Source organism: Cervus elaphus, chromosome 20, assembly GCF_910594005.1.
Source record: "Cervus elaphus chromosome 20, mCerEla1.1, whole genome shotgun sequence".
Lineage (NCBI taxonomy): Eukaryota > Metazoa > Chordata > Mammalia > Artiodactyla > Cervidae > Cervus > Cervus elaphus.
In genome coordinates, this window is record NC_057834.1 from 136,659,092 (window position 1) to 136,680,428 (window position 21,337).

Sequence of the window (21,337 nt, forward strand, 5' to 3'; positions counted from 1 at the left end):
ACATAGCAGAGGTGGCTGCTAGAATTGGAGCCCCTAAAACTGTGAACGGCTTAAATTGTGTCCTCTCCCCACCCCGCCCACCAGACAGTAAAGCGTCTGCCCGCCATGCCGGAGACCCAGGTTCGATCCCTGGAGAAGGAAATGGCAACCCACTCCAGGACTCTTGCCTAGAAAATTCCATGGATGGAGGAGCCTGGTGGGTTGCATTCCATGGGGTCGCAAAGAGTCGGACACGACTGAGCGACTTCACTTTCTTTCTTTCCACTCACCAAAAAAAAGATATGCTGAGGTCCTAACCCCCAGGACCTCAGGATATGACCTTATCTGGAAATAGGGTCATTGTAGACATAGTTAGGTGAGATAAGACTATTCACCCTGGTCTCATGTGGACTTCCCAGGTGGTGCTAGTGGTAAAAACCCACCTGTCAATGAAGGAGACATAAGAGACCCAGGTTCAGTACCTGGGTCAGGAAGATATCAGAAGGAAAAGGCAACCAACTCTAGTATTCTTGCCTGGAAAATCCCACGGACAGAAGATCCTGGCAGGCTACAGTCCATAGGGTGGCAAAGAGTCAGACACAACTGAAGCAACTCAGCACACACACATGCCAGTCCCATGTAACTGGCATCTTTATAAGAAGATGGCCACGTGAGGACAGAGGCAGAGATGGGACTCACATGTCTACATGCCAAGGAGTCACCAGAAAGTGGGAAAAAGCAAGGAAGGATTGCTCTGTGTGTTGACACCTTGATTTTGGACTCCCAGCCTCCACAACTGTGAGAGGATGAATTTCTGCTGTTTGAAGCGCCTGGTTTGTGGTACTCGGTCATGGCAGCCCCAGGAAACGCACACAGACTGTGCAGCCCACTACACCAGTGAGGCCCCCTTTCCTGACCCCCACTACAAATGTTTCTTGGCTCCATTGGGATGTAATGAACTTGGCTTGACCACGCACCTGAGGGGAGGCAGGCAGGCCAGTTTCTATGGAGGGGGGTGATCCTCTGGGGCTGGAGGGCTCTGGGCTGGCTGGCTGAGAAAGGAACAGAACCCACACTTTCCACCCTGTGTGAACATCCCTCTGGATATCATGGCCATCACGGGGCTCTCGGTCCTTCCATTGGTTTGGCCTTGGGCTAAAAGGAGGGCCCTTCAAAGATGGGGAGGCAGGCAGTGTGTCCTAGAGGGCAGGGGTGGTCCAGGGCCCCCCCAACCATGAGAGCTTCTTGGGAGTCCTCAAAGCTTTGCAGTCACCCCCCAAAGCTGCCTTGAGGGTCAGCTGGGCTCTCTCCATCCCAGTAAGTTGCAGGTAAACTCAAATCCCCAGCATCATGGATTGTGAAGTGCCAAGTCCTCCCCCCAACTCCTGCAGATTCCAGCAGGGCTATCCTCTGTCCACACAGTCCTTCCCTCCATCCCTCACTCTGTCTACCTGCTCTGTCAAATGTACTCAGGGACAAAGCTCAGTTCTTCCTCCAGGTGCTATACAAATATGCTCACTTTGAGTGTATTGGTGAATTTAGAAATTGCACCTAAAGACCTGGGTGGAAATCACAAGGAGTGAGTGGTCTTTGTGACCACCCAGTCTCTCCCCATCCATCTCCATGGCTCTTCACAAGCTATGACTCCTCCCTTCTCCCCTCCATCAACAGACTAACTGATAAACCGTCCCCCATCTTACATAAAGCAGTTCTGTCCCCACCCAAGGAGCTCCACCAAAAGCCCTTGTCGGTGTCCTTGTGCTTTATCATAGAAATTCACTTTCCTTCCTAAGTGGAATTGAGGTAACACCTAAATATGTATTTCTTGGTTTCTTCTGTTTTTCTGAAGAAAAGAGAAAGGGGGCCTTTAAACAAAAAAGATACTTTATGGTTTGTCTGAGACTCCAGAAACGGGATGGGGAGTCCTGGGCCAGCGATCTCCACTTCTCAGCCACTGTGGATTGAAGCAGAGGCCCCAGGAAACAGTTATCTTAAAGAGGCAGTGGAGGAGACCACATCTCTGGGATGCAACTACAAGTCAGAGGGGAGCATGAAGGCCAGTCTGGTTCTTAAGACCAGGGAGACTCCAGGGACCCTAAGCAAAGACCGTGATCCACCTGGTCATGGAGCGCTGGAGGGCGAGTGGGCTGGACCCACCAGGGTCTCCCACACACTGTCTGATAGAGCATCTTTGCCCTTTCAATGGACATCACAGGGTGGTATGCAAGACTACACACCTGGATAGGGCACAATTCCCCCGGCCTACGGGTGATTCTGGCGATAGATGCTATAGAATCAACACAACCAAGAACGCCAAACCCACACTTTCAATATACTTTATTAAAAAGTTTCTTTGTATAAATTTCCTAAAAATTTTAAAATTAAAATTAAACCCCCCCCTGCACAAAAAAAAAAAAATTTAACACACACACAACATTAGAGGAATGCCAACAAATCTTCTCTATCATGACTTTCTTTTCCTTCTTTAATTAAGGCATTGGTCCCACAACAGTGCACCAAGATTAAGGGATTTTGCTTCCTTCTAACTAGTTTGTTAGAAGCTTTAGGAAAAGAAAATCAGCTCAAAATCTATTTCAGGAGATTGGCGGGGGCGGGGGGGGGTGGCGATGAGAAAGTTGGATTCTTGCTTCTTCTCCATACACAGGCTTTCCATCTAAAGTCATGCTTAGTAAAGAGGCGAGGAAACGAACCAAGCGGAAGTATACAGGGTAGCTGTGAAGTTGGGGAGTTATTTTCTAGATCTTACACTTGCCTGAAAGAGGCATAACGTGAAACTCCAGAGGGAAGTTGAGTCTATAGGAACGTTCACATAAACGCCAGCAGTGGGTATCGGTTACACACGTTCAGAGTGTGCGATGGAATTGCCCGGAGACGAAGAGGGTCAGGTCCACAGACACATGTAGCACCATATTGATAGGTTACGCGGCAGAGGCTTCCTCCCAAGTCCGGGTGTAAATCAAAGCATGAAACGGTACAGTGCGAGGGAATCTACACCCAGAGCTCCTACAAAGACGACCGGCGATGGCTGACTCCTTCTTCTTCAAGAGGTATGTGTCGCTGGCCGGCCACGCCTAGGTCCCCATCGCGGCGATAACTCCGGGCTGCTTGATGGGCACTGGGCAGGGATGGAGGGGTGGGGAGGGGGTGAGGATGGAAGGGCAGAAGAGGGGGGAAAGTCACACCATTGACCCGAAAGAACACCACGTTTCTCATGAAAACGGCCCATGGCCTCTGGCTTTCACCATCAGTCTCACTCTTCAGCGGCTCCCCTGGAGCTTCCTGGCCTGGACTTTGGGGTTCTCTGTGTCCCCTGAGCCCTTTCTCTCTATCTCCTGGCATCACCCATCTGGCCGTTAAGCAAATCCAACACTCCCGTTCGGCACTGGCCCCAGACTCTCTGCGTAGCTGTTGTGACTTTATTATCAATCATGTTGCCTAACACAATAGAGCTATCTGATGGCCTTGCTGTCAACTTAATTATTTAGAGGAAGCAAGACTATTTAAAGATGAATAGACCATACAGAGGCTTCCCAGGTGGCGCTAGTGGTAAAGAACCCGCCTGCCAGTGCAGGAGACATAAGAGGTGGGTTCAATCCCTGGGTCAGGAAGATCCCCTGACAGAGGGCATGGCAACCCACTCCAGTACTCTTGGCTGGAGAATCCCACGGACAGAGGAGCCTGGCAGGCTGCATTCCATAGTGTCATACAGAATCAGACACGACTGAAGTGACTTAGCACACAGACTATATAGAGGTTATTATTAATTTTTCATTACATTATTTTCCCAATAATCATTTCTGTTACAATATTTATGAATAACAGAAACCTAGTACTGTTTCTTTTTTTTTAGCCACCAAGTGGAATCTTAATTCCCCAACCAGGGGTTGAACCCACAGCCTCTGCAGAGGAAGCATGGAGTCTTAACCACGGGACTGCCAGGGAAGTTCCAGCAGCTTAGGAATATTTCTAAAGGGTGAGGCGTGGTTAGCCATGTTTCCTCATTGGCAAAATTACAAGTATGCTTTTAGGAAATAATAATAACTCAGAAAATGAATACCATGTATTTTATTTGTACAACTTCCTCATCTGAAAATCCAATTTACCTTCTTTTTCAAATCTATCAGCATCATTATCATTAAATATCTTTAAAAGATGAATGCTTGGCCTGGATCCTTTATCTAAAAAAACCACGAACACAAGATCAGAATCACTTACCAGGAGGGCAAACCTTTTCACATTCATCCTGCGAATTAAATCTGTTTTCATTTCCACCGCAGCCTCCATACCAGAATCTGGCGCAGTTTTCAGTTACAGAATCATAGTACCACTTTAATACAAACTCTCTGCAAGTTCCGCCGTCCTTTGGCAACTTACATATATCTTGAGGAACAAGATGGGGAAAAAAGATTAATGCGGATGTGTAAGTGACTCTGCTCCTCGCACGAGGAGCTAAAGGTCCAATCCCAGTACTGTCGGAGAAAGAAAGCAGAAGCGTTTCCAGAAGGAAAAATTCCTTTACTTCTCAGAGCCTCGATCTCCTTACTGTCAGGGGGACATAATAATTACCTACAGCTCTGAGAGCAATAAATACAATCCTATCAATAAAAGGGCTTCATAGACTGCACTTGGAATCTCAAATGTTGGCAACTATTATTGGATGATTTCAGATGAAATGAACTTGTTTTCCCCTTTCCAATCACTGAGTCAGTTAGTCTACAGTTCTTTCAATGCTCAACCCCCAGAGAAACCACCAAAATTTTAAAACCTTGGAGTTTTCTACTCCTTGGCAAAATAGCAATTAAATTCTGTCAGAACGTTATTCAAAAAACAAGACTCCATTTCAGTACAAGCCAAGATGATGAAAAACAAAAGTTAAAGTGGGAAAAGAAAATCCTTTATGAGTATGTGCGTATATGCATACAAGTGTGTGTGTAGCTACTAACTTTGTGACCAGCCAAAGTTAACAAGCCAAAAGAAGTGCTAACACTGATGTAAAACTCACGACAGTGAGAATGTCACCTAGTAAAGCTATTTTGAAGACAGAGAAGCGTTCTTTTGCCAGTTAAGGGAGTCTTTTATGTTGTGAACGCATCTTAAATGCATGCTTCTGATACAGCCCAGCTGCAGAGCGAAAGCTACATTTTTCCACCATGCCTGGAGAGACAAGTCTACTGTTCACACACAGTAAAACTTCTGTTTACAGAGTTTTTTTGGCAAACTCTAGATCGGGCTGGGAGAGAGACGCATTAATATTAATATCAACTGCTATCTGAAAATTTGAAAAACATAAAACAAAGCCCCTGGAGTGGACAACACTACTTGTTTATGTAACTAGCATGGGTGAATCACTGCTCCCCGTTCCACACACACACACCAGGCTGACATCTCCGGGGGCCTTCTCCCCAGCTGCAGGGGTGGCAGGGGCGGTAAGCTTCTGCAAATGCTTGTTGATACCAAGAAGTTCGAAAACCCGGGTCTTCAGGTAGAAAACCAAAGCTTGGGTCGGCTATAATGAACCAGACTTACAGGCACAGGATTGAAGCTCAGAATTGGTCTAAGATACTGCCTGGTGACTTGGGGCAGGGGGGACAGGGGTTGACTGTCACCCCTGCAGGAGGAAGGTGGCCCCACAATTACAGCGTCTCTCAGTTGCAGACTTTTCAGAGGCCCAGAAGGCCAGCAGTACTACCCAGAGCTTCTTGAAGACCTGAGGAGGCCAAGATAAAGTGATGATAACTCACAAAACCAATGTTCCTCCTTTCATAATGCCAGCACTGGGGGGAGAAGGCCTGGTTTTAAGGAAAGAGGGGATTCAGCAAAGCAAGACCATTCAGCCACCAACACATATCCCTTGTTTAGCAGTGGGTCCCCGTCAGTGTGGGAAGCTGGCCAAACGGTCACCTCATCCCCTCCTCTTTCTTCCCTACAGCATACCCCAGGGGCCCAGGTCGGTTCCATGTTGTTTATTCCAAGTGCATCCCGTCCTGGCTAACTGTGTTTAGCTCTTCAGGTCCTACTTCACTGTGCTCTTCTAAAGCAGACAAAAGTCCTCCCAGACCCGAGGAGCCCAGCCTGCAGGCAGCCCTGAAGGAGGGCCCAGTTCCCTGACCCACTGGCTTTCCCAGTTTCCTTTGATCTTCACCTTCACTCTCCAGCACTAACCACCGCTCTTGCATTCTACATCCTTTATTCCAGCAGGAGTCGCTGCCAAGACCTGTAAGGTTTACTAATGGACTATCAGGACAGATACTTGAAGAACCAAGAGAAATAAATTAACACGGGCCTCGTAGTATTCAAAGACAAATTCCTGGGGTTCTCTATTTTTTAAATTAAATTTTATTGGAGTATAGTTGCTTTGCAATATTGTGGTAGTTTCTACCATAGAGCAAAGTTGATCAGCTGTAGTATACATATTGGCTGTGTCTGACTCTTTCGCAACCCCATGGACTGTAGCCTGCCACGGTCCTCTGTCCATGGGATTTCTGGGCAAGTATACCGGAGTGGGTAGCCCTTTCCTTCTCTAGGGAATCTTCCCCACCCAGAGATCAAACCCTGAAAAGTATGAAAGCGAAAGTCACTCAGTCATGTCCGACTCTTTGTGACCCCATAAACTATACAGTCCATGGAATTCTCCAGCCAGAATACTGGAGTGGGTAGCCTTTCCCTTCTCCAGGGAATCTTCTCAACCCAGGGATCGAACCTGAGTCTCCCACACTGCAGGCAGATTCTTTACCATCTGAGCCACCAGGAAAGCCATAGATTTACATAAATCTCCTCTTTTTTGAATTTCCTTCCCATTTAGGCCACCACAGAGCACTGAGTGGAATCCCATAGTAGGTTCTGAGCTATACAGTAAGTTCTCAAGCATCAAAATGGGAGGTTTTATATCCTAACATTTTTCTGTATGTTCCAAATTCTTCACAAGGAGTATCTATTGTTTTATGACTAGAAAAAGGTATCTGAAACTGAAAACATGCTAAATTGGAAAATCTTGTCTTTTATCAGTTGAGATTTCTACAGTGTCTAAAGGTAGCATTTTTAAAGGCACCATCTTTGACATTTTCCAAGCCAGCAAGTTATCAGTATTTAAGTACTTTCTTAAGCCAAATTGTGGGGGCTAAGTGGAGTAGAAAGTGTTTATGGTGCAGATATAAATATGTGCAATTATTTTCCTTATTAGTTTAATGGCTTCAAAACAAGAAGGTTTAATTGCCTTCGGACCAGACATTGTTGACATGATGTAAAGTGCTTCCAAACCTCTGAAGCAGATACAATTGGCTGGAATGAGTAAAACTTTCCCATGTCTATATTTCGAGTATTGACTCAGAATTACCAAGGAAATATTTTCTGCATTGTTGACTTTATTTTAAATGTAGTTGTAGCTGTATGTTAAATGTAGTTTCAGGTCTTGACCAATAGAGTTTCATTTCATAAGACTTACCTGCTTCACATAAAAAAATGCTAAATGCCCTTGGGGACCCCTCATGATTCAAACATGGTAGCTGACTTAGCTACCTTCTCATGCACCAATAAACACACTGCCTTGAAGATGGCTATGTCTCTTCAACCAAGGAGAGAAAGTGTTTGTAGCTATTTAATGTACCTCACCTTGTGGGGTTAAGTTAGTTCTTTAAATTATTATCAACATAAAGTCATATATTTTCCACATCACATCATTTTATGGCAGCTAATGCCATATATTCACGGTGGAACACACAAACACTGGATTTCATCAAATCTAAGATACCTTAATTTTATGATGTATTATTGTTTTATATTCCACTAAGTAAGAGAAAATGATGCCAATAAGACACAACATATCATCAACTTCAAGTCACATTTCAATTTTGGAAGTACTACAGTGGGAAAATTTGTGCATCTTAGAATCAATAAAGTAAGCAAAACATTGGTGAATTTATTTCCTTCCGAGCTGCGTAACTGACCCAGAAATGCCTGCTCAGACAAAATATGGTCACTTCTACAGACTGCTAATTTCTAGAGTAACTAAAATGAATGTTGGTACACATGTTGGTGGCTATTTGACTCCCTTCTGCACTGAAACATCTCTTCATACATAGGTAGGTCAATAATTTAAGATTCATTCTTTAATGATTTTATAAAAAGCAAATTTTCTGAGGTCTTTTTCTTTTGCTGTTTAAAACCTTCAGAGTCTTTGCTTTACTAATCACATGCATATAAAATATCTCTCCAAGACTTCTTCAGCCAAAAATAAGAGGAGGAGGAGAGAGATGGTGACGGAAACCTAAAACAAATGACAGCGTCCTCAAATCCAGCAGGAACAAAACATCCTACCAAAAATGCCTCGCATGTCTATGCTTTTTTTAAGACTGTGACAATCACTGAAAGATTCATTTAATTGCTACTAAATGCCATTTTCAGGCAGCAAATACATCCCAGAAAAGTGGGTGTGTTTCTTTTAGATGCTGAGAAAAGCAAAAATCGGGCAGGAATTTTTTCTTTTCACAGGGCTTGTTCTATTTTGTTGAGAAAAAAAAAAAGTATTAACCATTTAAAATGGAATCATGGGGCTCCCCCGGTGGTCCAGTGGTTAAGAATCTGCCTGCCAATCAAGAGGACCTGGGTTCAGCCCCCAGTGGGTGAAAGCTGCACATAGCATGGAGAAACTAAACCCATGCACAACAACTCCTGAAGGCCACCCACCTAGAGCCTGGGCTCCGCAACAAGAGAAGCCACCGCAATGAGCAGCCCACACATCACAAGGACGGATAGACCCCCAGTGCCCCAACTAGAGAAAGCCCACGCATAGCAATGAAGACCCAGCACAGCCAAAAATAAATAAATAAATGCGTCTTAAATAAAATGCAATAGAATGGAATCGCGTAGTACTGCCAAGCCTGGAATCCTCAGTGTTAGTAACGATGCTATCGGTCTGCTGCGGTAGGCAGCCTTCGTCTCAAACTCCATCTTACACTCCATCTCACACTGATGCCACGCCTCACATTCCATGCAAAACAGGGCCAGGCCTCATCAGGAGGGACAAAGAATCCCTTCGCTAGGGTGTCCTCACCTTCTGTGCCTGTGTCACACTTCTGGTAAAGAAGTATCTATTAAATGTGAATTTCCAAACGCCAACGAAAACTCAGGTATTAGTACTGCCCAGCCTTTCTCCCCCTCACTGGATGCCATGGATCAGAGACTTGTTCATTCCATAGGATTTGGCCCACAGATTCCTGCACAGATTCTAACACTGGTCACCACGTTCCCCAAACCCAGAGGGGTTACCTATGACAAAAATTCAGTTCCCAAAGACAGACTCAAAACCATGAATAAATTTTTTATTCATGAGGTAGAAAAGGCACACACACACACATAAGTGTCTAGCATTTACTATACAAGAAAGGGCCACATCTCTGCAAGCACAAATCATGTTTCTAGTGAACTAGTACCGCAAAAAGACAAAAAGAATCAAACTGTATTCATGTTCACATATAAATGCTAGCTTTAAAACTGATATTTGCCTGAATTGTCTAGAAAATACAGGTTTGCAGAAAGAATGCATATTGTGGCAATTGATATTTAGATGTGAGATATACATACAACTACAGAGGAAGAATACACTTACTGTACTTGTCAAGTTACTTATAAACAATGATTTGTTGTTACTCCTTTTTCCTTTCTCCCAAAACATGAATATTGTTAAAATGTTTTACCCCCTGGGGAAATTTTGAAAGTGTCTTAATTATATGGGAGAGGGGGAAGGGAGGCATTGGGAGGAAGGAAAGCAAGCTTCCATCTCCTGATCTGTTTACCCATTTTGAATTTATACATTCTAAAGTAAATATTCAATTAATCAAGCCAAGAAGAGCTTTCAAGATGGGGTACGTGTGTGTGTGTGTGTGTGTGTGTGCGCTCGCGCGTGTAACTCCATATGTTCACGAGCAAATGTTTACTAAGTGACTTCTCCAGGCACAGCACTGTCTTATTACTTGTGGGCTAGAGATCAGTTATACAGAAGCTTGTTAAGAACAGCAAGTACAATACTGTCAGACTGACTTGAATCACTGGGGGGAAATACACATACATGTACACACACACACACACACATGTGAAACAGCATTCAGGTCCTGGGGCTGAGGGTTCTGTACAGGTTAGAAGGAAGGAGAAAGGTTTTGGATTCATACAAATCTAACTACCAGTTGTCACCTTGAAAGACACACAAGCCCCGGTTTAAACATCTCTTTCTTCTCTGCCACATGAAGAGAGGAGACCTAAGTGTTGGAGGTGTGGATTGAGAACACTTATCTACTTCTGAATCTGTGACTCAGTCTTAAAAAACAAGCCAGCCCAGCAAGACGCCTTTTTAAAAACTGTGTTGTTTCTATTAACTCAACACTGTTTATATATTCTTATCCCTTCTGGACCACACATAAGAAGACCAAACACATCCCCAAATCTCACTGTGCAATTTATTCCTAATTGTTTTCTCTCAATGAAGCATCGAATTTGCTAGAAGTTTCTCATTCCCCACACTCTATGAGGGGTGAAGTTACCAACGAGTGGCAACAATATGCACAGATCTCAGGGACTCTGAAGTCAGAATGTCACCAGTCCTGACCCCTATCTTTGGTGAGATCCGAGTGGGTCCGTTATGGCTTCTCTGAACTCAAGCACCATGTTGGGTGGGCTACGGGCTGCAGAGAACCCCCAGAGCAGAGACAAAAGCTGATCCATGGTCCCTTGATTATGAGCAGAAATCAAAGGGGTTGAAAAAAACTTTAATTTGAAAAGATACATGCACCTCAATGTTCACTGCAGCACTATTTACAATAGCCAGGACATGGAAGCAACCTGAGTGTCCATCAACAGAGAAACAGATAAAGAAGATGTGGTGTGTGCATACAATGTAATACAACTCAGCCACACACAAAAAAAAAAGAGTGAAGGAATGCCATTTGCAGCCGCATGGATGGACCTAGAGATGACCTTAATAAGTGAATTAAGTCAGAGAGATAGACACATCGTATGATATCATTTATATGTGGAACCTAAAGTATGACAGAAATGAACTTATGAAACAGAAACAGACTTACAGACAGACAGAAAAGAAGCCTACAAACCCCATGGGTATCAAAGGGAAGGAGGCAGGCGGGGAGAGATGCATTAGGAGCTCGAGATTAGCAGATACAAACTGCTATACATAAAATAGATAAATAAGATCCTTCTGTTTAGCACAGGGAACTATATTCACTATCATATAATAACCCATATGAAAAAGAATATATATGTGTATCAGAGTCACTTTGCTGTACATCAGAAACTAACACATCGTAAATTGTAATTCAACTATACTTCAATAACTTCAAATATACATACTTCAATAATATACTTCAAAAAAAAAAGAAAAAAAATCAGAGGCATTGAGACTTCAGTTTTCTTCCACATCTCAAACCATTGTGCCACAACCTTACTGCCATTTTTCAGTCTAAGTTAAAAGTCATAACGTTGAAAGTTTTTATAAAGTTTTTTAACACAACTCTTAAGAAGTTGAAACTTAATTACCCAATGTAACATGAATTTCTGAATTATTCCCATAAATTTACATCAGGAAAGAACTTGGAAAGGCCAGAGGAGCCTGAAAAACACCGGCTATCTGATACTGGGAAAGACTGAGGGCAAGAGGAGAAGGGGGCGACAGAGGATGAGATGGTTGGATGGCATCACTGACTCAGTGGACATGTTTGAGCAAACTCTGGGAGAGAGTGGAGACAGGCGAGCCTGGCGTGCTTCTGTTCATGGGGTTTTGCAAAGAGTCACACATGACTTAGCAGCTGAACAACAACCTCTATCACAGACCAATTCCTAAACTTGTTTCCAAATAGAAACTATTTTGAAACGTTTTGCAGCTTTATAAGTAGTTGGTTTGTTGACCCTTATTAAACATCTATGTATGTAATAGTTTCATAATTCCTGTATTGACTTCACTATCTTCTCTATAATAACTCTTTATGTCAAAGCTCATTATGGGTTATGGCTGAATTAAGAGATGATAGATAAATGTGAAAATACAGATGTAGATATACACATGTATACACGGACAGGGGGAAATTCCATCAGTGGAATAAAACACTATTCTAGTAACAGACAAGACTCCTCTGGAAACAACTAAAAGAACCAAGTCCTATATTTCCAAGCAGGCCCAAAGAGATGGAGGTGTGGAGGAGGAAACCACCCAGTTTCATTTAAACGCAGATGGGCTAGGATGCAGACTCTACAAAAAGGGTGAGGTGGAGAAACAAGGATCATTTTAAAACTTGCAATGGAAAGAGTAAAATGGGGAATCCTCACTGACAGCTCAAAAAATGAGCATGCCGCTGCTTCTGATGATACAGGACAGACTGAGGAAGCACAGCTGCTTTTACATCTAGGATCTACGAAAGCAGCTCAGCACCCAAGATTTTTTTCACCCTAACCCATAACAGAAACAAACTTTGTAAAGAAACACACCTTCCTCCTCCTGACTGGGGCCAATAGGTTGTTGTTGTTCAGTGGCTAAATCCTGTCCAACTCTTTGCGACCCCATGGACTGCAGCATGCCAGGCTTCTCTGTCTTTCACCATCTCCCAGAGTTTGCTCAGATTCATGTGCATTGAATCAGTGATGCTATCTAACTATCTCAACCTCTGGAGCCAACATATTAATTTCAAAACTAACAAACTGTCCCCATAATTAGTGGAAACCCTTTGCTTTGGGGTCTATAAACCAGTAAGATATCTAAATCCCATGGAATTCTGACTGTGGAATTAATACCAATATCTTTGGCAGAATACTCTTAAGCAAAGCGTATTGGCCATTTCAATAACCGTTTCCCACAGATGAACAATCACAGCTCACGTTCCCCTGGATGAAAGGTTATGGGTCACCCAGAGTTCCACCGCCCGGGAACAAAAACAAGAAACAGCTGTCACTTCCAGAAACACGTCTAACTTGTCACAGATTTCACATAAACATTGCACACGCTCGGCTCAGGCCCAAGAGAAGGGCAGGCTAGATTAAGCCAGGGTATGTGCTGAGGGAACTGGGACCAGAGCCTCGATCCCGTGGGTCACTTCCAAACCCCCAAATTTCATGGATTCCAAACTGAGCTGTCTCGTGTTCTTCTAAGTAGTTTCTTATTAAATTAAAGCACTGAGTGGATGAAACCCTATGCCTTGCTGCATCACAGACCACAAATAAACTCAAGTCCCAAGAGGAGGCACCGGGGAAATGACTAAGGGACTCATGAGTTCCTGGCTACTGTCCCCCAAAGCCGCCTTCGGTCAGCTTTTTCTAAGAACCTCGGGACAGGCAAGGTAAGCCAGCATTTGGAACTTGGAATATGGAAGTTAAGACCAGGATGGACCACACAGAGCCACTTTGGAACCTTCTCCATACAAGTCACTCCTGGTCTGAGAATTAGAACCCCCGCAGATTAAACTGGAAGAATTCTCTTTTTTCTTAATAGTATAATTTATTGGACTTTCTCCTTTTAAGTATGAATGGGCCGTGGAGTTCTGGTTTTAGCTCTGCTTTTGTTTTTAATATTTGGCCTCGCCACACAGCACCTGGGATCTTAGTTTCCCAACCAGGGATCAAACTCATGCCCCCTGCAGTGGAAGGATGGAGTTTTAACCACTGCGCCTGCCAGTATAGTCCCGAGAATGCTTTCTTAGTTCTGCGATGCACCTAGTATTTTCAACGGCTCACCTGCTTTACTCCCAGCCAACCGGTCTGCGCTCACCACTAGATTGATGGTTGCACTAGAAGCTAATCTCTCTGTTTGCGGAGGTGGAGGCTGAATTTTCTCTGAAAAACAAAAAGATTCACCCCTAGTAAGTAACTCGGAAAATGAAAGGGTGAGGAACCCTTAGAGACTGAGGCAGGCTTGCTTTTCTGGATCGTGTCTTAGGCAAGGGTGGGCCACTGAAACACAGAGCCCCAAAAAGTCTCTAAACACATGACTTCTGTCTGTTATCTGCATGCCTGATTCATCTCAACAAGTAAACAGAGAAAACCTCTGATCTTGGAACAGATCCTCACAGTTTCCACATAACCTCTGCTGTTTCCGTCCTAGGAAATAGAGCCCTGGGGCTGAATGGTCTTTGGACTCACATCTTTCTGCGTGCATGCTAACGGATGAGAATTTCCCACCCCCCACTCATAGTTCCTTGATATGAATGACACTGGCCCAGGAGAAAAGAGTGGGAGCCTCCCCGGCCACGTCCCAGGAGCAGCAGGGGTCGAAGAGAGTCGGGGTGAGGGTGGGGTCCAGGACAACTTGGGGGGTGGGGCAGGGGTACTGAACAGAGACTGGGAAAGCATGCACGGGCAAACCCCAGGGCAGCACAGGGATGACGGGCACAGCAGAGGGCAGTGTGGGGCGCCGCAGGCCCAGGGGCGGGCGCGCCGGTGCCCTGTCTGCAGGGCTGCGGACGTCCCGCGCCCCTGGGATGGTGAGACTCCAAGGGGGCTCCCTGGATGCTTCCTACGTTTCACTGAACATGGAAACGTGCTTCTGACGCTCAGGCCCAGCAGGTGGCCGAGACCCAGCTAGGTTCCGCGGGCATTTTCTTCCTCCCTGGGAAGGGGTACACTCCGGCCACGTGGACCAGGTTTCCTCCACCAAGTAGCCCAGGACTCCAAAAGCAGGGCAATAGTTCACAAGGAACCGCTGGTTTCCGTTGTGTTAATTTATCAAGTTGGGTACAAGCAGGATCTCATTGTAACCTTGTTGCTGTTTTTCAGGACAAGGTCCATGAATGAGAATTGCTCCCCTGACCACCCTGTTTTGATATCCTGTGCAGAGAGGGGTACCGACTCTCCTTAAAGGTGACCGTGCACTTACTCGTGCTGAAGCTGCCTTGGTAGATGGCTCTGACCTGAGACCTCAGGGAGCAGATCACCGTGACGTGGTAAGTCTGCCCGGGGAGCAGGCCCCCGATGACGCGGTCCGTGACAGTGAGGTTCTGCTTCAGAACCACGGCCTGATCGTGGGCCGAGGTGACGGTGAGGTTGTATAAGTAAGGGCTGGGGGGCTCGGGCCTCTCCCAGTGCAGCTTGGCGCTGTTCTCTGTGACCTCGGACACGTGGACCTCGCGGGGTGCCTTCACTGCGGAACAGAGCAGGGTGTAGAGAGCATGAGATACAATACAACCCCAGGGCCTTCCCTGGGAGCGCAGTGGCTAAGAATCCGCCTGTCGGTGCAAGAGACACAGGTTCGATCCCTGGTCCGGGAAGATCCCACATGCCGAGGGGCTACTAAACCGGTGCGTCACAGCTACTAAAGGCAATAAGAAACCGTGCACCATAACTCAAGGGGAGCCCCTGCTCACTGCAACCAGAGAAGAGCCCTGGCATCAACGAAGACCCAGCACAGGCAAAATCAAATAAATACACAATTTTTAAAATGATCTTAATTAAAAAAAATCTTTTAAAAATTAATTGATAAAAAGTAAAACCCTAAATGACTGTAACACATAGGCCAGAGATGAAATCTGAAAGAGATGTACCAGTAGACAGTTGATCTGAAGCTTAGGGGAGGCAGAGGAATAATTTCTCATTTAAGCCCCTGAGAAATACTGATGTTGTAACTACCAGCATATGCGAAATGTGAAATTCACAGTGATCAAAAATCTCATCATTCATCCACCAGGTATAAAACTACCTTTTTTTTTTTTTTTTCTGTTGAAAATCAATTAAGAAGATACTTTGAACATGCACGGTCCAGCGTGCTTAATCTGAAATCTTCAAGATAGAATAATCTCCCTAATTTACAGTCTATTAAATATACATCATGGAACTTTAATGCACGACCTGAAATTCTTTGAAGGAATCCCTGCTCTCTCTCTGTTCACAAAGTGCAAACAATGTCCACTTTTTCAGGAGCACAAACATCCTGCCTTCACTTATCAACTCAGTTTGTGACTCCAAAGGAATTTCTAAGTGTCTTCTCTGAGGGAAAAATAAAACACCACAGTCTGAGTCCCGTGAAGCCCACCGGCCCCTGATAATCTAACCCAGCCTGGAACGCACTCTTCCCTGGGGCAGCACCAGCATGCAGTCCAGCCTGCGGAGACAGACTGATCATCTGGCTCTAAGTTTCCTCTTTGCTAAACAAAACGCCCCAAGGTGGCCACAGCACAAAGCTTGGGCTTCTCTTCTGTGGGTATGAGCTTCACAGCGGGGACAAGGCCTGTTAACTGCAAAGCTCCAGCCAGATCTTTGGGGGTCATATTCTAAGGGAGGGAGGTCTAGCTCCAGAACTAAAGCCTAGAAACATCTTTCTCACTGCCTAAGAGCTGACTACAGGCTTTATCCTTCTCTCACTCCCTCAGTGGGGTCTAAAACTCTACATCAGCTTAGAACTTATCCCTTTAGCCTAAGACAACTGCATCTCCAGCTGGGGTGGGGGATGGCCACATGCTAAATCCCGGAGAGAATGGGTCACTCCTGAGCTCACCTGATGCAGGCTTGGGGTTAGGGTGGGGAGTGGGAAAACAGGCAGCAGAGGTGCAGGGATTTATTTCACTTGCTCTTTGCATGGAACTTATCAGCCTCACTGGGTGTAGGGCAGGGGAGAGAAAGATTGCTTTTGAATATAGAAAATAAGCGATGTTCTGGTAATTCCATGCTCAGATCAGCACCTTTCAAGATACTTCATCTAGATGTCAGATCCCAGATCAAGGACTGTGTCTGCTTTGCTTTGTAACAGGCTCTGGGGACCAACCCTGGACACAGTAAATGAGAACAGCACAAGCAGGCGGCTTTCTTACCCACGGGCCTAGCTGTGGCGGGCCTGCTGGCAGCCAGTTTGGCCGCCTGGGGCCTGGGGGCCTCAGACCTCGTGGCCATGGATCTGGCGGCAGCGGGGGGTCTGGCAGGGGCAGGTTTGGCTGCTGCAGGCTTCGCGGCCACTGCAGGTCTGGCCATGTCTGTCTTTGCAGCCTCGGGCCTGGCAGCCACAGGTTTGGTGGCCTCAGTCTTGGTGGCCATGGGTTTTGCAGCCTCAGCCCTGGTGGCCACAGGTTTGGCAGCTTCAGTCTTGGTGGCTGTGGGCTTGGCACTGTCAGCCATGGCCACAGGTTTGGCAGCTTCCATCTTGGTGGCCTCGGTCTTGGTGGCCATGGAACTGGCACTGTCGGTCTTGGTGGCCATGGGTTTTGCAGCCTCAGCCCTGGTGGCCACAGGTTTGGCAGCTTCAGTCTTGGTGGCTGTGGGCTTGGCACTGTCAGCCATGGCCACAGGTTTGGCAGCTTCCATCTTGGTGGCCTCGGTCTTGGTGGCCATGGAACTGGCACTGTCGGTCTTGGTGGCCATGGGTTTTGCAGCCTCAGCCTTGGTGGCCACAGGTCTGGCAGCTTCCATCTTGGTGGCCTCGGTCTTGGTGGCCACGGGCTTGGCACTGTCATTCTTGGTGGCCACAGATCTCCCAGCTGCGGGTCTCTCAGCCACAGGTCTCGTGGCAGCTGGCTTTGAGGCTGGCAGGTTCACCACTGTTACTGGTTTGGTGGTGGTGATCACTGGCTTTGTTGTGGTCACCAGTTTGGATGTAGGACTTGAAGTAACATTATTCGGAACATTTCTGTTAAAATATATTAAATGTTATTTTGACTCGTACCTATTTTCTCCTGCCATTTAAAACAGACAAAGACATAATTCCATGTGCTATGTAAAATATGCTCTCTCAGCAAAACACATGCAGTAGTTTACATATACTACATATAACATTACATATACTAAATTTGTCCTTTTAGGATCTGTGCCACAAAAAAGACACTGAACAGCATATAAAAAACAGAATTATTAAAAGTGAAACCTCAATTGTGCTATAACTATACTTTTCATCTTATTTTCAATTTATAAAATAAAACCAGGGAGAGAGTAAAGAAACAAAAATAAATATTGTCATTATAATAGCACTTGTCAATAATGAATAATAAAAATAAAATAATATGTAAATAATACTCTAAATTCCAGGAGATAGTGGAGCACAGAGAAGCCTGGCATGTTATAATCCATAGGGGCAGAAAGAGTTAGGCATGACTTAGCAACTGAACAACAACAAACTAATTATAAAAACTGACCAACTGAAAAAGACACACCAAAAACTAAGATCATTTAACAGCTACTCTCATTATAAGAAGGTATCCATGCAACAAGATGTTGTGTTGAGCTGGAAAACTACAAAGTTGACATATAAGTTCAGTCCCAGTATTCACTGTGTATTTTTGTTTGTACTAATTGTGTGTGTGGTTATTTCTCTCACAATTTCTTAATTTATTCTGAATCTTTAAAAAGAATACCAACATAACCAGCAGACATGACATCACAGACCCAATTTTGTTCGTTTCCTGCACTGAGATGATCATTACTGTGTTATAGAAGTGTCACGCTATATGGCATATACAGTATATTTTGTTCAAGTTGATATCATAGAACTTCAAACACTAGGTTGCTTTGTTCATTCTGTTTTCCTAAAGATAAAGTTGAGCCAACATGATGGAATATTTGAGGGAAATTAGACAGATCATATTAAAAGGCTAGAAAAATAGAACCTGTGGACCTAGATCGAGCAAGATGAGCATCACAGCACCAGAGGAGGGTCACTGTTGGATTAGCAATGACATTCAACTTCCCAGGCTTACCACGCTTTTACCCTTATGGCAGAAAATGAAGAGGAACTAAAGAGCATCTCGATGAAAGTGAAAGAGGAGAGGGAAAAAGTTGGCTTAAAACTCAGCATTCATAAAACCAAGATCGTGGCATCTAGTCCCATCACTTCATGGCAAATAGATGAGGAAACAATGGAAAGAGTGAAAGACTTTATTTTGGGGGGCTCCAAAATCACTGCAGACACTTTCTCCTTGGAAGAAAAGCTAAGACAAACCTAGTCAGTGTGTTAAAAAGCAGAGACATTACTTTGCTGAGAAGGGTCCGTCTAGTCAAAGCTATGGTTTTTCCAGTAGTCATCTATGGGTGTGAGTGTTGGATCATAAAGAATACAGAGCGACGTAAAATTGATGCTTTTGAACTGTGGTGTTAGAGAAGACTCTTGAGAGTCCCTTGGACTGCAAGGAGATCCAACCAGTCCATCCTAAAGGAGATCAGTCCTGAATATTCACTGGAAGGACTGATGCTGAAGCTGAAACTCCAAAACTTTGGCCACCTGATGCAAAGAGTTGACTCATTAGAAAAGACCCTGATGCTGAGAAAGACTAAAGGCAGGAGGAGAAGGGGACGACAGAGGATGAGATGGTTGGATGGCATCACTGACTCGAGGGACATGAGTTTGAGCAAGATTTGGGAGTTGGTGATGGACAGGGAAGCCCGGCATGCTGCAGTCCATGGGGTCACAAAGAGTCAGACACGACTGAGCAACTGAACTGAACTGAGGCTGACATAAAGTGCTCCCTCTGAGGACAGAGGCAAGAGCTGACGGAGTTAAGGGGCGCAGAGAGAAGTACATAAAGGTGGTAGGAGGAGGTCACCTGGGGGTCAGCCAGGAGAAGCCAGGAAGTCACTCTGCAAGGCTAATTGGAATCTGCATCTCATTGGGACTCAACAGTCAAAACCTCCCTTTCCCCCAAAGTGTGACACTTCCATCCTCTCTTGGGGAGCATGAACTGCTGGCACAGTGCCTCGCCCCAATTCCTGTCACATGTCCCCCTTTGCAGCGCCCCCGTCACACGGCCACACTGCCCTCCTCTCTGCTCCTGGATCTGGCATCAGTGATGGCGCTGGACATAAGCCCACAGAGCGTGTGCCAAGCGGCCAGCATCACCGTGAGCACCGCAGCCCCACCCCCCTCCCAACCCCTTGATGGCTCTTTCCAGGAGGTCATACACGTCGCCTCCTTTTGTCACCACCGTCACCTATGCCAGGACAGCATTAATCATTTTAAGAAGACTGGAGTCCATTTTTTGCTTCATATGTCTAACCCTTCTATAGGAAATCACGGCACACCAGTTAGACTGTTGGGACAAATGGCCCAGCAGCCCACCTTTCTCCACACCCATGCCCTTAACAGTGTGATGGGGCAGGTCTCCCCAGCAGGTCCAGGTCCCTACTCTTGAATCTCACAAGGCTGGCTTTGGACAGGCTTTAGCCGGTAGAGCGGAGCCCAGGTAACAGTGTGCCAGCTCCAGCCTGGACCTCGGGGGGCTTGCCCACCTCCGTCTTCTCTCTTGGAACCCTGCCCAGTCTCCTTGGGCACAAACCCAGGCCTGCCACATCGAGCAGAGATGAGTCACCCACGTTAGACCACCCTAGACCATCAGTCTATCTGCCAACCAGCAGCTGATCACAAGCATGTAAATGAGCCCCTTAGAGGCCAGAAGAACTGCCCAGCTGAGCCCAAACAAAACTCACCAGCCCACAGAATTGCAAATTAAATAGTTGTTATTGTCAACCACTAAGTTTCAGGTAGTTTGTTACACAGCAAAAAATAAAGGAGACAACAGATTCTTCTCCTGAAATGCTCCACATGACCTTTGGGAAGTCACGTTTTTCTGGATTTCAGCATCCTCACCCCATAAAGTTATCTTTTGGCTAAAGGACCTGTGTATGCCCTCTAGCACTCTAGCTTCTGAGACACTTATTATAATCACTTACATCTGTTTGTAACCAAACTGCAGGAGATTCTTTGCTGGTTGGTCTGCTTGGAACCAATCACACTGTTTCCTGATATCTGGGGACAGGTAGAAAGCATCTTTACCTAGGGAAAAACAGAAAAAAAAAAAATTAAAGTGCATGTGAACCACATGCAAATTAAAATTACTCTGCTAAGGAGTTAAATGGATCATGTATATGGTAGTCCATAAATATTTGTTGAATTCACTCATTCTTCCAGATGATCTAAATTCAGTGATTTGAAACATGAAGCATAACGGTCCTCAGTCCATGAAGCATCTTAAATCAGGATCTTCTATTTGGCAATATTTGGGTGATTAAGTTAAAGGTAACATTTACTCAATGTGCAGGGAGACAGGATAGAAGAGAAATCAAGTGCAGAGCTAAACAAGCTCCAAGCTCTTGAACATCAAATTAGAATCAACATTTACAATGTGGACATTACTGTCAACATTTTCTCAATGCTATTTAACGAAGCTTCTGTTTTTAAACTTCTGAAGACAGGAATAGTGACCCCTGCATGAACTTGCCGGCCTGGCTTTGCTTTACATTTTTTTTCCCTAAAATTTTATGGCGGGGGGGGGAGTGTATACTTTAAAAAGCTCCCTTGTTTGTAAGACTTTCCTGTGCTGACTCTGGACAAGGCAGTGGTGAATGATACACCTCCTCCAGGACGTGTGGTCTACAGAGA

At 45.3% G+C, this 21,337-nt stretch overlaps 1 protein-coding gene across 8 annotated transcripts in view; it reads right to left on the minus strand.

Annotated features, from left to right (window-relative positions):
- Window positions 1-2,299: 2,299 nt before the first annotated feature.
- The window catches only part of COL6A3 (collagen type VI alpha 3 chain), a 90,486-nt gene continuing 71,448 nt past the window's right edge, over window positions 2,300-21,337 (minus strand). For all 8 annotated transcript variants that reach the window (XM_043876787.1, XM_043876790.1, XM_043876789.1 and 5 more), the window contains 6 exons: window positions 20,629-20,731; window positions 16,791-17,599; window positions 14,864-15,127; window positions 13,726-13,824; window positions 4,216-4,380; window positions 2,300-3,115 (listed from right to left, as the gene is read on the minus strand). In XM_043876787.1, coding sequence (XP_043732722.1) covers window positions 3,072-3,115; window positions 4,216-4,380; window positions 13,726-13,824; window positions 14,864-15,127; window positions 16,791-17,599; window positions 20,629-20,731 — 1,484 coding nt within the window. In that variant the 3' untranslated portion in view covers window positions 2,300-3,071. The remainder of the gene's footprint in view (window positions 3,116-4,215; window positions 4,381-13,725; window positions 13,825-14,863; window positions 15,128-16,790; window positions 17,600-20,628; window positions 20,732-21,337) is intronic.